Source organism: Pseudorca crassidens, chromosome 7, assembly GCF_039906515.1.
Source record: "Pseudorca crassidens isolate mPseCra1 chromosome 7, mPseCra1.hap1, whole genome shotgun sequence".
Lineage (NCBI taxonomy): Eukaryota > Metazoa > Chordata > Mammalia > Artiodactyla > Delphinidae > Pseudorca > Pseudorca crassidens.
The window spans coordinates 30890666-30912502 of NC_090302.1; the positions used below are offsets into that span (position 1 = coordinate 30890666).

At 38.9% G+C, this 21837-nt stretch overlaps 2 protein-coding genes across 5 annotated transcripts in view; both read left to right on the forward strand.

The window, feature by feature from the left end:
* BAAT (bile acid-CoA:amino acid N-acyltransferase) overlaps nucleotides 1–3738 on the forward strand; it is a 48250-nt gene extending 44512 nt beyond the window's left edge. The window contains 2 exon segments of the mRNA XM_067745469.1: nucleotides 3143–3209; nucleotides 3212–3738. Of these exon segments, the coding sequence (XP_067601570.1) occupies nucleotides 3143–3209; nucleotides 3212–3738 (594 nt within the window).
* Nucleotides 1–21837, forward strand: part of LOC137227621 (acyl-coenzyme A amino acid N-acyltransferase 2-like) — a 40460-nt gene that overhangs the window by 4845 nt on the left and 13778 nt on the right. The window contains exons 1-2 of one of the 4 annotated variants that reach the window (XM_067743802.1): nucleotides 16106–16290; nucleotides 17307–17380. The exons of 1 other annotated variant lie outside the window; for it this stretch is intronic. The gene's annotated coding sequence lies outside the window, so the exon portion shown is untranslated. Of the gene's footprint in view, nucleotides 1–3784; nucleotides 3876–16105; nucleotides 16291–17306; nucleotides 17381–20851; nucleotides 20995–21837 lie in introns of those variants that run through there. 2 more of the 4 variants (XM_067743800.1, XM_067743799.1) reach the window with 2 other exon arrangements.

Genomic DNA, 21837 nt, shown 5'->3' on the forward strand with positions numbered 1-21837 from the left:
ATAAAACTCTTAGAGGAAAACATAGGTAGAACACTCTATGACATAAATCACAGCAAGATCCTTTTTGACCCACCTCTTAGAGAAATGGAAATAGAAACAAAAATAAATGGGACCTAATGAATCTTAAAAGCTTTTGCACAGCAAAGGAAACCATAAAGAAGATGAAAAGGACCCTCAGAATGGGAGGAAATATTTGCAAATGAAGCAACTGACAAAGGATTAATCTCCAAAATTTACAAGCAGCTCATGAAGCTCAATATCAAGAAACCAAACAACCCAATCCAAAAATGGGCAGAAGACCTAAATAGACATTTCTCCAAAGAAGATATACTGATTGCCAACAAACACATGAAAGGATGCTCAACATCACTAATCATTAGAGAAATGCAAATCAAAACTACAATGGGGTATCACCTCACACCAGTAGAATGTCCATCATCAAAAAATCTAGAAACAATAAATGCTGGAGAGGGTGTGGAGAAAAGGGAACCCTTGCACTGTTGGTGGGAATGTAAATTGGTACAGCCACTATGGAGAACAGTATGGAGGTTCCTTAAAAAACTAAAAATAGAGCTACCATATGACACAGCAATCCCACTACTGGGCATATACCCTGAGAAAACTGTAATTCAAAGAGTCACGTACCACAATGTTCATTGCAGTGCTATTTACAATAGCCAGGACATGGAAGCAACCTAAGTGTCCATCAACAGTTGAATGGATAAAGAAGATGTGTCACATATATACAATAGAATATTACTCAGCCATAAAAAGAAACAAAATTCAGCTATATGTAATGAGGTGGATGGACCTAGAGTCTGTCATGCAGAGTGAAGCAAGTCATAAAGAGAAAAACAAATACTGTATGCTAACACATATATATGGAATCTAAAAAAAAAAGAAAAAAGTGGTTTTGAAGAACCTAGGGGTGGACAGAAATAAAGACTCAGACATAGAGAATGGACTTGAGGATATGGGGAGGGGGAAGGTAAGCTGGGACGAAGTGGGAGAGTAGCATGGACTTATATATACTACCAAATGTAAAATAGGTAGCTAGTGGGAAGCAGCTGCATCACATGGGAAGACCAGCTCTGTGCTTTGTGACCACCTAGAGGGGTGGGATAGGGAGGTTGGGAGGGAGACGCAAGAGGGAGGAGATATGGGGACATATGTATATGTATAGCTGATTCACTTTGTTATAAAGCAGAAACTAACCATTGTAAAGCAACTATACTCCAATAAAGATGTTAAAAAATTAAAAAAAAAAAAAAAGAATGTTGTCTTCCAAGGAGTTACATTGCTGGTGTATGAAGAAGGGAAAATGTTGATCTTTATGGTCAAGCAGGCATTCCTGCTTTGAGGCAATTTGGTTAATGTATAATCAGGTGTACATTGCACATAGGGAGGGCCCAATACAGACAGGGACTATGTTATGCTTAAATTTTCTTGTCTGGACTCAAAACATAAATTTTATTCCATCACCTCAAAATACCAGTCAGAATAGACATCCCATTCAGTTCTGAAGATTTTTGAGCTCTTGTAATCCAATTTGGTTTTAAGAAAATTAAGTTCAGGGATTTCAAAATTACCCATAATGGCCATTGATATTCTAAATTGCGTGTGGTCAGGTCAGTCCATTTAATTAGAAATGTGCATGAGGAAGAACCAAGGTTTTTAAATATAAAATTGGCTAGAGTCTCAGTGCGGGGGAGGGGGTGTGCTATCAAAATATTTATATAACTGGGATCCCTTTTCTCAGAGATTTTTCTCTAGAGTAAAAGAATAATTTTCCAACAGCTTAAACAATTTACAGCTCAATTTAAACAGCTTGCATTCACAGTGTCTGCAGGCCTAATACCAGCCAGTTCTAAGGGAACAGCTTAGTTCTGGAGGAGCCAGGCCAAAGGCTTCTCAGCTAGTTCCCATGGAACAGCTCCTATTCCAAAGGAAGGGCTGATGGCTGAACTGACTGCGTTTCAGTGAAACAGCCCCTGTACCTGAAGGAACTCAGCTGACAGCTTCTCAGCCAGTTTCAATTGAAACTGATCTCAGAATCAGATTGAAGTGTCAAAAGAGTACTTGCATACAGAGCAAGGCTTTAACCAGAAACAATGAAACTTTAAAATAGATCCCGCACACAGCCTGAAGAGCTTCAAATGCAAAGAGGTGTCAACTGAAAAAAAAAAAAAATGAAAATAAGGAAAAAGAAAAGCACAACCTCAAATTTGAGAATTATGTTTTTGTGACAGACAAACTGAGGGCTTAAGCCCAGGAGCAGTCTCTCAGATAGCTCTGAGGGACTGCTCTGAAGAGGTAAGAGAGAAGCCAGGATCTGTAGGAGTTTTGCAACAAAAACCTGGTACATCAAAAGATTACTATTAATTAAATAAAACCAGACATCTCAAGTTAATGAATTTAGTGCTTTTCTATGTACAGGAAGATGCAAGAGTCTGGACTCACTGAAATCATTCCTTTGATATGCACCTCAGCTATCTAAAGCCAGCATCCTCTTTGTTTCCATCCCAAGTTTCCTCAGGGCTCTCCATGGGGGGTTGGGGGTGGGCAGGTGCGGCTGTAAATGACTGATGGCTTGATGGCCACAACATCTTTTGTTTACTGATATGGCAGACCGCATTCTTATTCTACAGACCACAAGGGCTCAAATCCAGGAGAAAGATGTACCCTCAAACTCCAGGGTCAGCAAGAGAAGCAGTGAGCAATAAAGGGCTCAACCATGGATACTGCAACTCTTTGCTCGCCAGCCCTAGAACCTTTGGGGGTCTCCTCTGGTCCTTGTATGAGCCACCAAATGTTGCCCTAAAACAAATAGAATGCCAGATATTTCTCCAGCAAAGATGGAGTTATTCAGGATCAACTGAGATTGCAATTTGGGGTCTGAAACCATGGTGAAGCATGTGCAAGTCCCTGCACAGCAAGGGAAGGAGAAGGATTTTCTGGAGGGGAAAAGGAAGATGGGAGGGCTTACGGTAAACAAAGAGCCCAAGGCTTTTCCCTGGCTGAGTTCTTGCCTGGAAAGAAGAGCAGTCTTTCTACCTTTTGGGCTCTGCTGTTGTTGCAGGGTGTGAGAGCTCCCCCTTCTGGTCTCCGGATTGTATTTAATTGGGGTTTTTGTTTTTTACAGGTCCTTAGCCTGGGTATTGGGGTAGTCTCCATGTCCAAAACAGCAGAGACTGGACTCTCCATGGCTCTTCACTAAAGCAAGTCACAGCTGCCGCGCTTATTAACGGGCCCAACTTTATTCTTGACATTCCACAGGTATATCATGGTCACATAAATCAGCTCTGGCCATTCTCTCCTCATTCACTATCCATCAGTACCTTAGGATTAGTAGAGTTACAGCACATTTTTGAGGATACTAGAGCTGAAGCCAGTGAGACATTTTTTCTCCCCATTGAAAAGGCCCAGGGACATTTCCTCTTCATTGTGGGAGAAGAAGATATGAATGTCAACAGCAAAGTATATGCAGAGCAAGCCACAGAACAGCTGAGGAGACATGGGAAGAACGACTGGACCCTGCTGTCTTACCCAGGGGTAGGCCACCTGATAGAGCCCCCCTACTCCCCACTGTGCTGTGCCTGGAGGGTCTCCAATCTCCACCTCTTCATGCACTGGGGAGGAGAGGTGATCCCACATGTAGCTGCACAAGAACGTTCTTGGAAGGAGATCCAGAAGTTTCTCAGGAAACACCTTATTCCAGTTGTGACCAGTTGTCTCTGAGAAGAGCAAATATTTCTGGAAATACAGAAGCAATAGGATGCTTTACCAGCCTCCACTTGATTTTCATGGAACAATGCTTTTGACCTCTTCTTGTAAGAAGGAAGTTATGGCAAGAGAAGGCAGGAGGACTGCGAATGGTATGCTTTGACTTTGGAAAAGGAAAAATGGCTTCCTCTTAATCTAATATCATAAACTGAGGCGTTTATGTTTTTAGAAATATAAACTTAGAGCTCTGCCTGTTCTAAAATATTTCAGTTTACAATTACAGCAATTCTTAGGGAAAAAAATTACCAAAATTGAACCATAGAATCCCCTGGCTTGTAAAACAATCATGAATAGAATCAGGTGCTGATGAGTGATTTCTTCTTTATTTTTAAATTTATTTATTTTATTTTATTTATTTTTGGCTGCATTGGGTCTTCGTTGCTGTGCACGGGTTTTCTGTAGTTGTGGCGAGCAGAGGCTACTCTTTTTGGTGGTGCGCTGGCCTCTCATTGCGGTGGCTTCTCTCACTGCCAGGCACAGACTCTAAGCACGTGGGCTTCAGTAGTTGTGGCTCGCGACCTCTATAGCACAGGCTCAGTAGTTCTGGCACACAGGCTTAGTTGCTCTGCGGCATGTGGGATCTTCCAGGATTAGTGCTTGAACATGTGTCCCCTGCGTTGGCAGGTGGATTCTTTTTTATGGTTTTCTACTCTTTTTGTGTGTGTGTGTATATTCACTTTTTTTTATCATCTTTATTGGAGTATAATTGCTTTACAATGGTGAGTTTCTGCTGTATAACAGTGAATCAGCTACACATATACATATATCTCCTCCCTCTTGCGTCTCCCTTCCACCCTCCCTATCCCACCCCTCTAGGTGGTCACAAAGCATGGAGCTGGTCTCCCCATGTGAAGCAGCTGCTTCCCACTAGCTATCTATTTTACATTTGGTAGTGTATGTATGTCCATGCCACTCTCTCACTTCGTCCCAGCTTACCCTTCCCCCTCCCCATATCCTCAAGTCCATTCTCTATGTCTGCGTTTTTATTTCTGTCCACCCCAGATTCCATATATATGTGTTAGCATACAGTATTTGTTTTTTTCTTTCTGACTTATTTCACTCTGTATGACAGACTCTAGGTCCATCTACCTCACTACAAATAGCTGAATTCCTTAGATAGGATGTAATGAGTGACTGTGTCTGTGTGCCAGTTAAATTTTATTTATGAACACCAATGTTCATAAATAATTTTCTGTTTTTTTCCAAGTGTTTACAAATGTAAAAACCATTCTTAGGGGCTTCCCTGGTGGCACAGTGGTTGAGAGTCCGCCTGCCGATGCAGGGGACGCGGGTTCGTGCCCCGGTCCGGGAGGATCCCACATGCCGCGGAGCGGCTGGGCCCGTGAGCCATGGCCGCTGAGCCTGCGCGTCCGGAGCCTGTGCTCTGCAACGGGAGAGGCCACAACAGTGAGAGGACCGCGTACCGCAAAACAAAAAAACAAAAATCATTCTTAGTTCTGGGCAGCAGAAAAAAGGGTTGTAGGCTGGATTTGGTTTGCAGGGCATAGTCTGATGACCATGGGTATGGAGCAATGCCAATTACTTTGTCCAAGGTCAAATTGGAGGTATGTTCTCTAAAGGGCAAGTCACAGGCCAGATATTCCTGAGCTACTGAATTGCAATGGATCGAAGTAGAGGAGATTGATGGATAATCAAGCTGAAAATGAAGCAGTACAAAAGTATTTTGAATCATTTTGTAGGTATGATGGGGAGCCAATAAATAGAGTAATAGAAGCAACATGAGGACACTTCAGTTTTATCTGCCTAAACTCTTATTATTTTATCTGCTTTCTGATACCCTCTCTGTTTAGAGTAAAATTATTCCATTCAATATGTGTGGGGCTGTTAGCCTCCCTCCTCTCTCAGTCACAGAAGTTTTCACATTTCTGAGACCTGGCCAATCAGAATACCTCACTCCTTTAATTATAATAATCATGTAATTGCAATGGCTAATACCCCCTATGAGTTTTACTATGTATTAGTTATATATGTTACATGCTATATATATTAGTTATATATGCAATATGCAATATAATAGTTATCATAATGAATATAATCAGTATAATTTTTCTTGTTTCCTGTTTTGGACTTTAGGAAGAATGTTGGTGTTTGGCCTGCTATATATCCTTGATTTATATTTTATGTATTTTTCTTTTAAACCAGGAAGGTTTGGGATTTTTTAAGTGTTTTTTCAGCATTGCTAGAAAAAATTATATGGTTTTCTCTGTAGATCTATTAATATGATGAATTATTTTTCTAGTATTGAATCATCTTTACATTTGTAGACTAAAACTCGGTCATGATGTATTGTTAATTAACAATAAATAAAATCAAACTTTTTTTGTGGGGTGTTTTTGGTCAGGTATTGTATCAATGTTGTACGTGTTTCATAAAAAGAATTAAAAAGTTTTCCTTTTTTCCTATAGTAGTTTAATTAGGACAGAAATTATCTCTTCTTTAAAAGCTAGTTGCTCTATCCTGGGTATTACATTGTTCCTGGCAATTTTTTTTAAAAGACAACCTGGATTTTTATTGATATTTAGTATATTATATCTTTCTATATTATAGTGGATATTTTCAATCCAAATAAATTCTTTATATATGTATATATACTTTTTTGCATTTTATATATCAGAAAAATCAGAAACATTTAAGATTTAAATTAAACTATATGATAAAGTCTAAAAAATATAACAAAGTAAAAGAAAAAATCCCAGTTCTGGCATATTAATGTTGCTAGAGTTAAAACAAATGAATTCCACATTAATTTTATTTAATTTTTGAAATTATACAAACAAAACTTTATAGAACATTCTGGCTTTTTTTTTTTTTATTGTGGCAAATAGACAAAACATAAAATTGTCACTTTAACCATTTTTAGGTGAATATATGCTGAATTATACAGTGGTTTTAAGTACATTCATATTGTTATGCTACCATCACAATTATCCATCTCCAGAAGTTTTTCCTAATTGAAACTCAAAGCCCGTTAAACAATAAGTCCCCATTTCCCACTGCCCCAATCTCTGGTAACCATCTTTCTGTTTTTTGTTTCTATGAATTTAACTACTCTTTATATAAGTGGAAACACAATATGTGTCCTTTTGTGTCCAGCTTGTTTTACCTTCAAGATTCATTTATACTGTAGCCATGTGTCAGAATTTTCTTCTTTTTTAAGACTGAATAATATTCCACTGTATGTATGTATACCAAAATTTTGTTTATCCATTCATCCATCAATGGACATTTGGGTTCATGTGACATTTTGACTATTGTGAATAATGCTGCTATGAATGTTGGTGTATAAATATGTGAGTCCCTTTTTTCAATTCTTTTGGGTATATAAGTGGAACTGCTAGATCATATTGTAATTCTGTGTTTAATTTTTTGAGGAACCATCATACTGTTTTCCACTGTGACTACATCATTTTATGCTTCCACTATCAACGCACAATTGTTTCAACATCTCCACATCCTCACCCACACTTGTTATTTTCTGTTGTTTTGAAAGTACCCGTTGTGGCCGGGTATACCTTGAGTGAGGTGGCTTTATTCAGCTGAGGTAATCCCTGAAGAAGACTGACAGGTAAGATTTATGTCCCAGCAGTACTTCCAGCAGCTGGATTGTAAATCCTTTATTCCTGTAGGAGGATCACAGCATCACTGTGTCCACCGCATTGGCTTTCTGAGTTGTTACATATGGGTTCCCCCTCTCTATTTCTGAAATTTCCCTCTCTGCCTCACCTGGAGTTTAACCTTCTCAAAGCCATCCCTCTTCTAGTGGGGCTGTCTCTTTCTGAGAGTAAATATTCATAATTTGTTAGACTTATATGTCTTTTAGGTCACTGAAAGTGTGTTTGTTTGTTTTTGTTGTTTCCCATTTGTAATTTACTGATTTTCAGGAGAAGGGAAGATTTAGAACTAAGCAGCCACCATATTCTTATTGAAACTGAAAGTTAGGAAAATTCGTATAATTATCTTCGGGGTTTTTTTCAAGTCTTTGGGATTATTTGGATGAGCTGGAAGAAGAAAGAGAAATCTAGCATGATTCCCAGGTTTTGACTCAGGAAACTTGCCGGATGGACAACATTCATTGAGATAAAAAGTGTATATAAAAGAGAATGTCTCAGAAGGTGAAGAATTTGGTTTTGGATATGTTAAATTGGAGATACTTGTCTTATGTTCAGGGGGAGATAGAATCTGGTCACAGGAGATATGCCTGAGTTGGAGATATCAATCTGAAATGCTCAGCAGTTAAATAGGAAATCACCCAGGGAGAACATGCAGTATGAGGAGGGATGAGTGTCAAGGAGAGATTGCTGAGAAAACAATAAAATTTAATGGACAGGATAAGAAACAGGAACCTACAGAGAGGGCTAAGGAGGGCTAGTTGGAGAGGGTGAAGACATGCCAGATATGAATCATTTCACAGAAACTAAAGAAAGAAAGTCATAAGAAGCTGGATATGACTACTGTACAGTGTAGGAAACCAAATTCAGGAGGAAGTCTTCAAGAGGAAGACTAAAAATCTTTCATGAGATTTGAAAATTAAAAAATTCTTGGTGAGCTATTTTATTGGGATAGGACAGAAAATAGAGTGCAGCTGGCTGAGTGAATTAGAAAACAGGAGGTAGAGATTATGTGTTGCAAAACTCCCAGGCAAAACAAACTGGCTCATGATTTGTGTTTTGTTTATGGTACATGTTTTGTTTTTGTTATTAATTTTAAGTTAATATTGTCGGCCCTGGAGGTATCTTGGAATGGTAACTGAATCACAAATTAATAAAGAAGAGATGGTGTGATAATGTGTATAAGCTTGAGCTAGAAGCATCTGAAATTTAAAAAGCCTTTCTCACTATTGCAGAGATTGGCACTAGCCTTGAGGTACTGTTCAGAAGAAACCCAGATTCCCCAAAGTACACACTTATTACCTCAAAGTCCTATCCCCTAGTTTCTGATATTTGACCCAAGTCTAAACATCAAGCTCTGTCATTAAAAAATTAACTAAATTGTATTTGTCATTTAGATTTCAATTTCACATGTATATAAATGACATTATATGAAAAACATTCATCCAAATTTTTTCTAATACTTTGGGAAATAACATACTTGTATGTTATTTCAGGTGATCCTTGCCATATTGTCCACTCTATATTTACTAGAGGCTTACGTTTTACTTCTAGAATCAAGAGTCAAAGTTATAATGCCAAGAAAAAGAAACATACCTCCTCTTAGCTTTCAGCAATGGTGGGGTTGTGTGTACATAAAATCATATTGAGCAGATGCTCACTAAACATTTTTCCTTAAACCCCACAATGCAATATTTTAATTTTTGCTTTAAGGAATCTGATGCATTTTAAAGAAAACTAAAGAGAAAAATGGTCTTTTATATTTACCCATATTTTTATTTTTCTAGTGTACTTTATTACTGCCTGAATATTTGACTTTCTGTTTGCCGAAGAACTTCATTTAACAATTCTGCTGGCAATAAATTCTCAGTTACTTTCATCTGAAAGTGTCTTCATTCTTGAGTGACATTTTCACTAGATAAAGAATTCTGGGTTGACATTACTTTTAAAGATGTAATTCTACTGTCTTTGTCACCTTACTTCTGTTTCTGATTAGAAGTTAGCCATCAGAATGTTGTTCATCCACATGTAATGTGTCATTTTTCTCTGACTGCTTTCAAAATTTTCTGTTTATCTATGTTTTGGTATTTAGAATATGATCTTCCTAGGTGTGATTTTCTCTGAACCTGTCTTGCTTGGGGTTCACTTCTTGAGATCTATGAATTAGATCTTTCCCCAAATATTGGGGAATTTCAGATATTATTTTTTCAAATAATTTCTCTGCTTTATTCTCTTTTCTTCTTCTAGGAATGTGAATGAACACTTGCACTTTAAACTTTTCTCTGGATATTTCCCAGAAATCCCTAAGACTTTTTTTTACCCGTTTTCTTTTCAATTTTTTTTCTGTCCTTCAGGTTGGTTAATTTCTATTGGTGAGTTCTCAAGTTTTTGACCCTTTTTTTCTAACTCCAGTCTTCTATTAAACCCATCTTATGTTTTTCCCCCAAATATTTAACTTTTTTTTAGTTCTACTATTTCCTTTTTTTGGGTATATTTTATTCTTTTATATTAAAAAAACTTTATTTAAATATAGTTCATTTACAATATTGTGTTAGTTTCAGGTGTGCAGAGTGATTCAGTGATACATACATATATATATTCTTTTTTTATATTCTCTTCCATTGTAGGTTATTACAAGATATTGAGTATAGTTCCCTGTGCAATACAGTAGGTCATTGTTCATTTTCTATTTTATATATAGTAGTGTGTATATTTTAATCCCAAACTCCTAATTTATCCCTGCCCCCCTCCTCTTTGGTAACCATAAGTTTGTATTCTATGTCTGTGAGTCTGTTTCTGTTTTGCAAATAAGTTCATTTATATCATTTTTTTTAGATTCTACATATAAGTGATATCATATAATATTTGTCTTTGTCTTCCTTCACTTAGTGTGAGAATCTCTAAGTCCATGCATGTTGCTGCAAATGGCATTATTTTATTCTTTTTTATGGCTGAGTAATATTCCAGTATGTGTGTGTGTGTGTGTGTGTGTGTGTGTGTTTGTGTGTGTGTGTATCTTATACTAAGTTTATATATATACACACACACATATATATATATATATATATATATAATATCTTTATCCATTCATCTGTTGATGGATATTTAGGTTGCTTCCATGTCTTGGCTATTGTAAATAGTGCTGCAATGAACATAAGGGGTACATGTATCTTTTTGAATTATGTTTTTTCTCTGGATATATGCCCAAGAGTGGGATTGCAGGATCATATGGTAGCTCTAGTTTTAGTTTTTTAAGGAACCTCATTACTGTTCTCCATTGTGGCTGTACCAATTTACATTCCCACCAACAGTGTAGGAAGGTTCGTTTTTCTCCACATCCTCTCCAGCATTAATTATTTGTAGACTTTTTGATGTTGGCCATTCTGGCTGGTGTGAGGTGGTGCCTCATTGTAGTTTTGATTTGCATTTCTATAATAACTAGCGATGTTGAGCATCTTTTCATGTGCCTTTTGGCCATCTATATGTCTTCTTTGGAGAAATGTCTTTAGAAAGCCCTGGAATAAACCCATGCACATATGGTCAATTAATCTATGACAAAGGAGAGAAGAATATACAATGGAGAAATGACAGCTTCAATAAGTGGTGCTGGGAAAACTGGACAGCTACATGTAAAACCTACACCATACAAAAAAACTCAAAATGAATTAAAGACCTAAATGTAAGACCAGATACTATAACACTCCTAGAGGAAAACATAGGCAGAATATTCTTTGACATAAATTGCAGCAATATCTTTTTCAATCCGTCTCCTAGGATAATGGAAATTAAAACAAAAATAAACAAATAGGACCTAATTAAAAGCTTTTGCCCAGCAAAGGAAATCATAAACAAAACAAAAAGGCAACCTACAGAATGGGAGAAAATATTTGCAAACAATGTGTCCAACAAGGGGTTAGTCTCCAAAATATATAAACAGCTCATACAGCTCAATATCAAAAAAACAAACAACCCAATCAAAAAATGGGCAGAAGATCCATGTGTTCTGTTTTTTGTGCCAGTACCATACTGTTTTGATTATTATAGCCTTGCAATATAGCCTGAAGTCAGGAAGCATGATAACTCCAGCTTTGTTCTTCTTGCTCCAAACTGTTTTGGCTATTTAGAGTCTTTTGTGGTTCCATACAAATTTTAGAATTATTTTTTCTAGATGTGAAAAATGTCACTAATATTTTGATAGGGATTGCCTTGAACCTGTAGATTTCTTTGGATAGTATGAACATTTGAACAATAATAATTCTTTCAATCCATGAACATTGAATATCTTTCCATTTATTTGTATAAATGTTCAGTTTCTTTCATCAATGTCTTATAGTTTTCAGAGTAGAGGTCTTTCACCTCTTTGGCTAAATTTATTCCTAGGTATCTTATTATTTTTGATGTAATCATAAATGGGATTGTTTTCTTGATATTACCTTCTTTATAGTTCACTATTAATATATAGAAATGCAAAAGATTTCTGTATATTAATTTTGTATACTGCAACTTTACTGAATTCATCTATTAGTTCTAATAGTTTTTTGGTGGAATCTTTAGGGTTTTCTATATATAGCATCATGTTGTCTGCAAACAAATAGTGATAGTTTTACTTCTTCCCTTACAATTTGGATGACTTTTGTTTCTTTTTCTTGTTTGATTGCTGTGACTAGGACTTCCAATACTATGTTAAATAAAGTGGCAAGAGTGGGCATACTTATCTTATTCTTGATCTTAGAGGAAAAGCTTTAACTTTTATTTAACTTTTATTTAACTTTTATTAACTGGATTTGTCATGAATGACTTTTATTATGTTGAGGTATGTTTCCTGTACACCAACTTTGTTGAGAGTTTTTATCATGTATGGCTGTTGAATTTTGTCAAATGCTTTTTCTGCATCTATTGAGAAGATAATGTGATTTTTTTTTTTTTTCGGTACATGGGCCTCTCACTGTTGTGGCCTCTCCCGTTGCGGAGCACAGGCTCCGGACGCGCAGGCTCAGCAGCCATGGCTCGCTCCACGGCATGTGGGATCTTCCCAGACCGGGGCACGAACCTGCGTCCCCTGCATCGGCAGGCGGACTCTCAAACACTGCGCCACCAGGGAAGCCCGATAATGTGATTTTTGTCCTTCATTTTTTTTAACGTGGTGTATCACATTGATTGACTTGCAGAATTTGAACCATCCTTGCATCCCTGTAGCAAATCCCACTTGATCATAATATTTAATTCTTTTAAAGTATTGTTGAATTCGGTTTGCTAATATTTTGTTGAGGATTTTTGCATCTATGTTCAGGGATATTGGCCTGTAATTTTATTTTATTTTTTGTAGTGTCTTTGTCTGGTTTTGGTATCAGGGCAATGTTGGCCTTGTAGAATGAATTTGGAAGTGTTCCTTCCTCTTCAATTTTTTGGGAATAGTTTGAGAAGAGAAGGCATTAAGTCTTCTTTAAATGTTTCATAGAATTCCCTTGTGAAGCTGTCTATTCTTAAATTTAAAAAAAATTTTGTTTGTTGGGAGGTTTTTTTTTTAATTTTTATTGGAGTATAGTTGAGGTACAATGTTGTGTTAGTTTCAGGTGTACAGCAAAGTGAATCAATTATACATATACATATATCCACTCTTTTGTTGATTTTTTTCCCATATAGGCTTATTGGGAGTTTTTGAATTACTGATTCAATTTCACTACTGTAGTCAGTATGTTCAGATTTTCTATTTCTCCCTCATTCAGACTTGGAAGATTTCATGTTTCTAGGAATTCATTTGTTTCCGCTAGGTTGTCCAATCCATTGCTGTATAACTGTTTATAATATTCTCTTATGATTGTATTTTTGTGGTATCAGTTGTAACTTCTCCTCTTTCATTTGTAATTTTATTTATTGGGTGCTCTTTCTCTCTTTTTTTTTTTAATGAGTCTGGCTAAGTTTATCCATTCAAAAAACTAGCTCTTATTTTCATTGATCTTCTCTATTGTTTGTTTTTATCTCTATTTTATTTAGTTCTGCTCTGATAGTTATTATTTCCTTCCTTGTGCTAACTTTGGGCTTTCTTTGTTCTTCTTTTTTTTATTCCTCTAGGTAGAAAGTTAGGTTTATTTGAGATTTTTCTTATTTCCTGAGGTAGGCCTGTATCATTCTTAATTTCCCTTTTAGAACTGCTTTTTGCTATGTTCCATAGATTTTGAAGCATCATGTTTCTATTTGCATTTGTCTCAAGGTATTTTTTTATTTCCTCTTTGATTTCTTCATGGACCCAGTGATTTTTTAGTAACATGTTGTTTAGTCTCCATGTGTTTGTGTTTTTTCCAGTTTTCTTCCTGTAATTGATATGTAGTTTCATACCATTGTGGTCAGAAAAAAATGCTTGATATGATTTCAATCTTCTTAAATTTATTTATTTATTTATTATTTTTGACTACGTCGGGTCTTAGTTGCGGCACACAGGATCTTTGTTGAGTCATGCGGGATCTTTCATTGCAGCGTGTGGGCTTCTCTGTAGTTGTGGCATGTGGGTTTTCTCTTCTCTATTTGTGGCACGCAGGCTCCAGGGCACATGGGCTCTGTAGTTGTGGCACATGGGCTCCAGAGCACGTGGGCTCTGTAATTTGTGGTATGCAGGCTCTCTAGTTGAGGCATGCAAGCTCAATAGTTGTGTTGTGCTGTTTTCATTGCTGTATGGCATGTGGGATCTTAGTTCCCTGACCAGGGATCAAACCCACATCCCCTGCATTGTAAGGTGGATTCTTTACCACTGGACCACCAGGGAAATCCTAATCTTTTTAAATGTATTGAGAGTTATTTTGCTGCCTAGCATGTGATCTAGCCTAGAGAATGTGCACTTGAAAAGAATGTGTACTCTGCTTTTTTTGGCTGGAATGTTTTGTAGATATCTGTTGAGTCCATCTGGTCTAATGTGTCATTTAAGACCATTATTTCCCTTCTGTCTGGATGATCTATCCATTGATGTAAGTGGGGTATTAAAGTCCCCTACTATTATTGTATTATTGTCGGTTTCTCCCTTTATGTCTGTTAATATTTGCTTTATATATTTAGGTGCTCCTATCTTAGATACATCTATGTTTATGAATGTTATATCCTCTTCTTGGATTGACCCTTTTATCATTATATAACGGCCTTTTTTGTCTTTTGTTATATACTTTATTTTAAAGTCTGTTTTATCTGATAGGAGTATTGCTACTGGAGATTTATTTTCGTTTTCATTTGCATGGAGTATTTTTTTCCCATCCTTTAACTTTCAGTCTGTGTGTACCTTCATCTCTGAAGTGAGTCTCTTGTAGACAGCATATAAATGGGTTTTATTTTTTTAATCCATTTAGCTACCCTAAGTCTTTTGATTGGAGCATTTAGTCCATTTACATTTGAAGTGATTTTTGATAGGTATGTACTAATTGTCATTTTATTACTTGTTTTATGGTTGTATTTGTAGTTCATTACTTCTAGTCTCTTCCCTTGTGGTTTGATTTTCTTTAGTGTTTTGTTTGTGGTTTCTTTTTGTTTTTGTAACTATTACTGGTTTTTGTTGTGTGGTTACCATGAGACGTGTGTGTGTGTCTGTGTGTGTGTGCGTGTATTAAACTGATAGTCATTAAGTTCAAACACATTCTAAAATCTCTATATTTTACTCCTCAACACCATGTTTTATGTTTTTGATTTCATATTTTACATATTTATATGAATCCCTTAATTGCTTCTTTTAGTTATAGTTGATTTTACAATTTTGTCTTCTAACCTTTGTCCTAGATCTTTAAAGTGGTTGATCTGATGTCTTTATTATATATTTACCTTTACCAGAGAGATTTTTTCCTTCATATATTTTCTTATTTCTTGTTATGGCTTTCCCTGTGCACCCCCCCCCCCCAACTTAAGGAAGACCCTTTAACCTTGCTTTTAAGGCTGGTTTAGTGGTGATGAACTCTTAGTTTTTGCTTGTCTGCAAAACTCTATCTCTCCTTCAATTCTGAATGATAACCCTGCCAGGTAGAATATCCTTGGTTTTAAGTTTTTTCGTTTCAGCACTTTAAATATATCAGCCACTCCTTTCTGGCCAGCACAGTTTCTGCTGAAAAGTCAGCTGACAGCCTTATGGGGATTCTCTTAGTATGTGGCCCTTTGTTTTTCTCTTGCTGCCTTGGGAGTTCTACCTTTATCATTAATTTTTGCCATTTTGATTGTAATATGCCTTGATGTGGGTCTCTTTGGGCTTATCTTGTTTGGGTCTTTCTGTGATCTTGGAACTTGATACCTGTTTCCTTCTTCAAGTTAGAAAAGTTTTTAGCCAATATTTCATAAATTACATTTTCTGCCCTTTGTTTCTTCTTTTTCTGGGATCTCTATAATGCAAACATTAGCATGTTTGATGTTGTCCCAGAGGTCCCTTAATGTATCCTCATTAAAAACATTTTTTCTTTTTTCTTTTCTGATTGGGTGATTTCCATTATTCTGTCTTCCAGGTCACTTTTGCATTCTTCTGTAACACCTAATCTGCTGTTAATTTCCTCTAGCGTATTTTTCATTTCATTTATTGTATTCTTCAGTTCTGGTTGGCTCTTTATAATATTTTCTAGTTCTTTGTTGAAGTTCTCCTATTCTTTTCTCGAGTTTGGTGAGCATTTTTATGACTATTGTTTTTTTTTTTTTTTTTTGTGGTACACGGGCCCCTTTCACTGTTGTGGCCTCTCCTGTTGCGGAGCACACGCTCCATTCGCGCAGGCTCAGTGGCCATGGCTCACGGGCCCAGCCGCTCCGCGGCATGTGGGATCTTCCCGGACTGGGGCACGAACCCGTGTCCCCTGCATCGGCAGGCGGACTCTCAACCACTGCGCCACCAGGGAAGCCCCCATGACTATTTTTTTGATTTAATCAGGTAAATTACTTTTCTCCGTTTCATTAGGATTTTCTTTTCCCCCCTGGATTTTATTGTGTTCTTTGGTTTGGACCATATTCTTGTGTTTTCTCATTTTGTTTGAATTTCTCTATTTGTCTCTATGAAATTAGGTGAAACAGATACCTCTCTTGGTCTTGAAGGTGTGTTCTTGTGTGGGAGCATCTCTATGCAGTCTGTATGTGCCCAGTGACTTTGGTGGGAGAGCTTGATCTGAAGCAAGCATGGGCCAGAGCTTTTTCTGGGGCACACTGAATCCATCACCTTGGTGGGGGTGGGCTGGAGCCTGGGGGATGGGGGGTAGAGCTGGAGCCTGGCATGGGCCAGGGCTTCTCCTGAGTTGCACTGGTGGCTGCCACCTTGGCCAGGGTGGACTGGAGCCAGGGGGCAGCTAGAGCTAGAGCCCAGTGCAAGCTGCAGCATCTCCTGGGGTGTGCTGGTGGCCATCAACTCGACGGGGGGCAGGACAGGAATTGGAGGGGCTGGAGCTGGAGACTGGTGTGGGCTGGGGTGTGTGCTGGGGCTGTCTTGGCAGGCCAGCCAGAGCACCAGGCACTTTTCAATGTGCTGCTTCTGTGCTGGGATTGGGAGCAAGCAAGTCTGTGTGCATGCCCTTTAAAAGCAGTCTTGGTTTCCTACAGCCCTTCAAAAAGCCTCACTGCTTTTCAAAACCAGACAAGGAGGATTGCTGTCTCAGTGCTAGACCCCAATGTGGGGCTTGAACCCCTTGCTCCTCAGGCAGGATTCCCGTTTGTGGTTTCCCCCTCCTCTTCTGAGTTGCCCACTGGTGGTATGGGTCCTGAGTAGATTGCTTCTCTTCTCCTGCCAGTCTCAGTGTGGTTGTTGTCTTTATATCCTCAGTTGTAGAAGAGCTATTCTACTAGGCTTCAGGTCATTTTTGGAGAGAGTTGTTCTACATGTAGTTGTAGTTTTGTAGGTGAGCTAGCGTTTTCCTATGCCACCACTAATCCTGCCTTCTCTTTAATTTTCTGTAATAGAATCAGGCTTCCTTTCAAACACCTGTTTCCAATGATGATGGAAGGGAAAGAAAACATAAACCAGCTCATTAAAGGTATCTTAATCTTTTCTTGTTTCATACAGCCCATGTTCAGGTAAATAATTAATTTGAAGTTCAGATATTAGCAGAAATGTTTCTATTTCCTTCAAAGATACCCTGTACCCTCTTTTCCAAATCTGGGTGCAAGAGGGCTTGTATAATCTCAGGGCAAGGGTGTGTGGCAGGAACGCTAGATCAAATAACTATTCTTGGCCAGCTTCTCTAACCTGGTGGAAGTGTAACTCATCTGGTCTCCAGGCATTGACCTTTTGTGTGTATGCATTCATAACTCATGGTAGTTCTCTCAGAATGGTCAAGGCCAGGTGGCAAACTCACTCTCACCCTCTGGCTCAGGTGGTGAAACTACTCAAATCCTCTGGGTTTGCCCCACTTGTCCTTCATTGTCCTTCAAAATTCCCTGAGTGTCACCTGTGTCCTTTATAGATCCCTGGTAGAGCTACATACCCCATACCCTGTGCTAAAGAGTCACCTCACACATTGTCATAATGGTCCCCAGGGAGGTTTGCTGGCCTTCAACTCTTAGCTGCTTTCCATGCCCATCATTGTGAGAATATGGGGACTTCCTGAACCCTTTCACACAACAGGAGTGCAAAGAGAAACTTATGTGTGCTGTCTTTGCATCTCTCTCTGCTTAAACACACAACATCCTGTTTTACTCTACTTTCCAGAACTCCAAACAGGAAGCAGGACAAAATCTTCCTCTGGGGTTTCCAGTTTCTTGTAATTCATTCCCACTTTTGGTCAAGGCCTAGACCTTTTTTCTAGGCAGGGATGCCTTCTCCCCTAGCACAACAGGTCCAGGGTCTAGCCTTAATGTAATAAAGCTTCAGAGGAAGAACAAAACAATTACTGAGAATATAAACAAATTGGGAGGTATTAGTAAAGATTTTTCCTTGTAAGTAATAAGTCAGGGTGTACACAGATACAGCTGAACTTATGCAGATGCTACTTAATGACTGAAATATTTTGGAATACATCAGTATTTGGAATACATCAGTATGTTAGCCTTCTCATGTTACAGCTAAGTAATAGAGTCTTGGAGAAATTTTTACAATGAATTAAGAGCAGTGCTGGGATCAGAACCTGGGGATGTAGCCCTAAATTTTCTCTGTTACACTATGTTGAGATTTTTTCCCCATAGGCTGTTAAATTCTAAGGAAATTTGAAATATGTTTTGCTGTATTCACTAGCACTGTTTTTGTCTCCGGAGAGCTAGAAACACTTCCATTTCTATATTTACTCCTATTTAGGGAGTACATTTTTTTAGGTTCTAATGATGATTAGAAATATTGTTAGGTCTGTCACTGAAAGGGAGTCACAGTTTTCCACTGATTGTGCTGCAGCTCTGTGGAAGTTCAATGAAATCCCTTAAGTACACCTGGTGACTTTCACCCACCAGAATAGTCTTCATTCCATTATCACTTATTTTTGCTGCTTTTCTTTCCTCTCCTTCTAAGGAAACCAGAATATATCATCCCAAAATAGGCCTCTTTGCCATAAAAATACTAGCACTTTAGAAAAACAGCAGCTGCAAGAGAGCCCCTCTGACCCTCCCCCTTTTCTTCCTAAAAGCAGGAGATAAAACTCCCAGATGGAAGGTGTCCTCCCTACACCAGAAGGAAAGAAACATTCTTATCATCAAGGACAAGAAATTGAGACTGAGATAATTCTATACAAATAGACCTTGTTAAAAACAATTCTTATCTTCCTTTAGGCTCCCCACATAGTGTAATTACTTTTCCACAATTGCCTCTCTTTGTTCAATCTAATATAAAACAGGTAGGTTTTGCCATTGCTTTGGGTCTTTATTCCTTGTGAGGGCTCCTGTGTCACATAAAGCTTACACTAAATAAATGTGTATGCTTTTCTCCTGTTAATCTGCCTTATGTCAGTTAAATTCTACCCTAAAATTATATATTGATATAATCGTAGAGACAGAGACAGAGAGGGAGAGAGAGAGAAAGAGAGACAGAGACAGAGGGACAGATATTTTAAGGATTTGACTCATGCGATTGTGGGGACTGGAAATCTGCAGGGTGGGTCAGCAAGCTGGAGACCCAGGGAAGAGTTGATGTTACAGTCTTGGGTCTGAAGGCAGGCTGGAGGCAGATTCCTTCTTCCTCAGAGGAATTCAATCTTTTCTGCATGGTTCACACCTGCTACTGACAACTGCTAATGCCTCCCTTGTACATGGTTAGCACCTTACTGTCCAGTGTTCCCACCAATGTCCCCGCTCTTAATTTGCTACATTCTTTGAGGGTCCATGGAGTGCCAGGTCCCTGGTGTCTTCTGTTCTAGGCAGCAGAGTGAAGAAGGTCTGACTCTGTGCCAGCTTAGCATGCATCTCACTTTATTGCCTGGATGCTGTAGCACCCTTTCCTGTGCTTCTCTTAGAGTCTTAGTAAAAACAACACTATTTCTGTTGCGTTCCTCCCCAGCCCACCTCCCATCCTTGGATCAAGTCCTAGGAATTAGTCACTAAGCTGGGAGCCTTGCTAGCCTGCCAAGGTACCTCTCATCCTGTGTAAGAGCTGTGTGCTAAAACAGCCTCCTCTTCTCCCAGACATTCCAATCTGCCCATGACTTCCAATATTGGCCCCTTCTCCTCAAGGCTTATACTTCACTTTTAATACATTTTATTGTACCATTCCCATTTCACAAGTTAGAAAGCAGAAGCCCAAGGAAAGGTAAGTAATTTGCTTGAGGTCAGTCACAATGACAGATGTAAAGGAATCAGGGTTCCAATCTAAGTCTTTCTGATTCCAGAGGCCAGCTACACCCCACTGGCTGCAAGAGATGCAAAAATTAAAAGACATGGTACCTTCCCTCAAGGAGTTCACAACCTGGACGCACAGTCTGCAATTTGTAGCTTGGATCACTTGTATATTTTGACAATGGGCACTGACTGATGGGATTAACAATAGGACAGATTTCAGAGGTTCTGGTCCTGAGGAGGCATTTTTGCATGGGGAGGGCTTTTGCTGTCCCTTTGAAGAGTGGTTTGCAAACTGGGCTATGCTTTAGAATCTGCTTTTAAAAGTACAGATCCCAGAAACTTACCCCAAACTTATCAAGTCAGAATCTCCAGCTGAGGGGCCTGGGAATCTTTATTTAACAGACTTGTCAGATGAGTCTGAAACCCGCACCACTCTGAAGATGGATATTTGGGACTCATCTTAGAAACCACTAAAAAGGCAGCTGCCTAAGAGACCACTGACTTAGAGGAGGAGATAGAGACGGAATTGAAGCAAAGGAGAAGAGAGCCAGGAGTTGAGAGGAGGAGTCCAGGGAAGAGGTGTAGAAACCAGACCTATGTGATGAAATAAAACATTCCTTTATGAAACACCTGGATTGAAAGGCACACCAGCTAAACAGAGCCTCTGCCCAGACCCTGTGGCAGCACGTGCTCGTAGCCCTGTCCCTGGGAACTTAAAAAAAAAAAAAGAAAGGAGCAGCTGATGGTTTCTATGGAGACAATCTCAACTTTGAACAGTAGGCTGGGGTATTTTGAACGATCTAAATTAGCAAGCAATAGGCAAGTGTCCAGTGCTTCTAGCCGGCTCAGTAAGCCATCCCGCTCCAGACTGCTTCCTGCAGCCGAATTCAGGGTGAGTCAGGGCTGTCGTGGCCAAGTAGAAAAGGTCTGCTTTCTGATTTCAGCAGCAGGGAACCGGGGAAGGCTGCTTTGTCTTTCTGTGTATGTTTTGCTTACCTCAGTGGGTAGCACAGTTCTCTGAAGAACCAGAAATTACTATCCCAGGTAGTTTATTGTTCAAACGCTGATTTATGTCAGATGCATAAACCTAACCAGAAGACTGTTTAGAGACTATTTTGGAGGTGAAATGCACACTTGGCTGCAAAAGTCAGGGTCCAGCCTAATGTGACCAGTGGAGAGATTGTTTTTTATTTACATTTAATTAATTAATTTTTGGCTGCTTTGGGTCTTCGTTGCTGTGTGCAGGCTTTCTCTAGTTGCGGTGAGCAGGGGCTGCTCTTCGTTGTGGTGCGTGGGCTTCTCATTGCAGTGGCTTTTCTTGTTGCGGAGCACGGGCTCTAGGTGCGTGGGCTCAGTAGTGGCTTACGGGCTCTAGAGCGCAGGCTCAGTAGTTATGGCGCATGGGCTTAGTTGCTTTGTGGCATGTGGGATCTTCCCGGACCAGGGCTTGAACCCGTGTCCCCTGCACTGGCAGGCGGATTCTTAACCACTGCGTCACCAGGGAAGTCCCTGGAGAGATGTTTCTTGACTCAAAGAATTTTTCTCTGGGCTTTATTGGGAGGAGGAAGTGCTGTGATGAAGGAAGAAAAGCAACAGGATCCTAAAGGAAATGGAATTTTTGTTTCTTGATTGGTAATATGGTAATTTTAACTTCCACGGGACCTTTCGCTCTCTTTTATTCTTTGTTTCCTGCCTTCTGATGTGTTGATGTCCCGCCAGTTCTTGACTGCCCTTC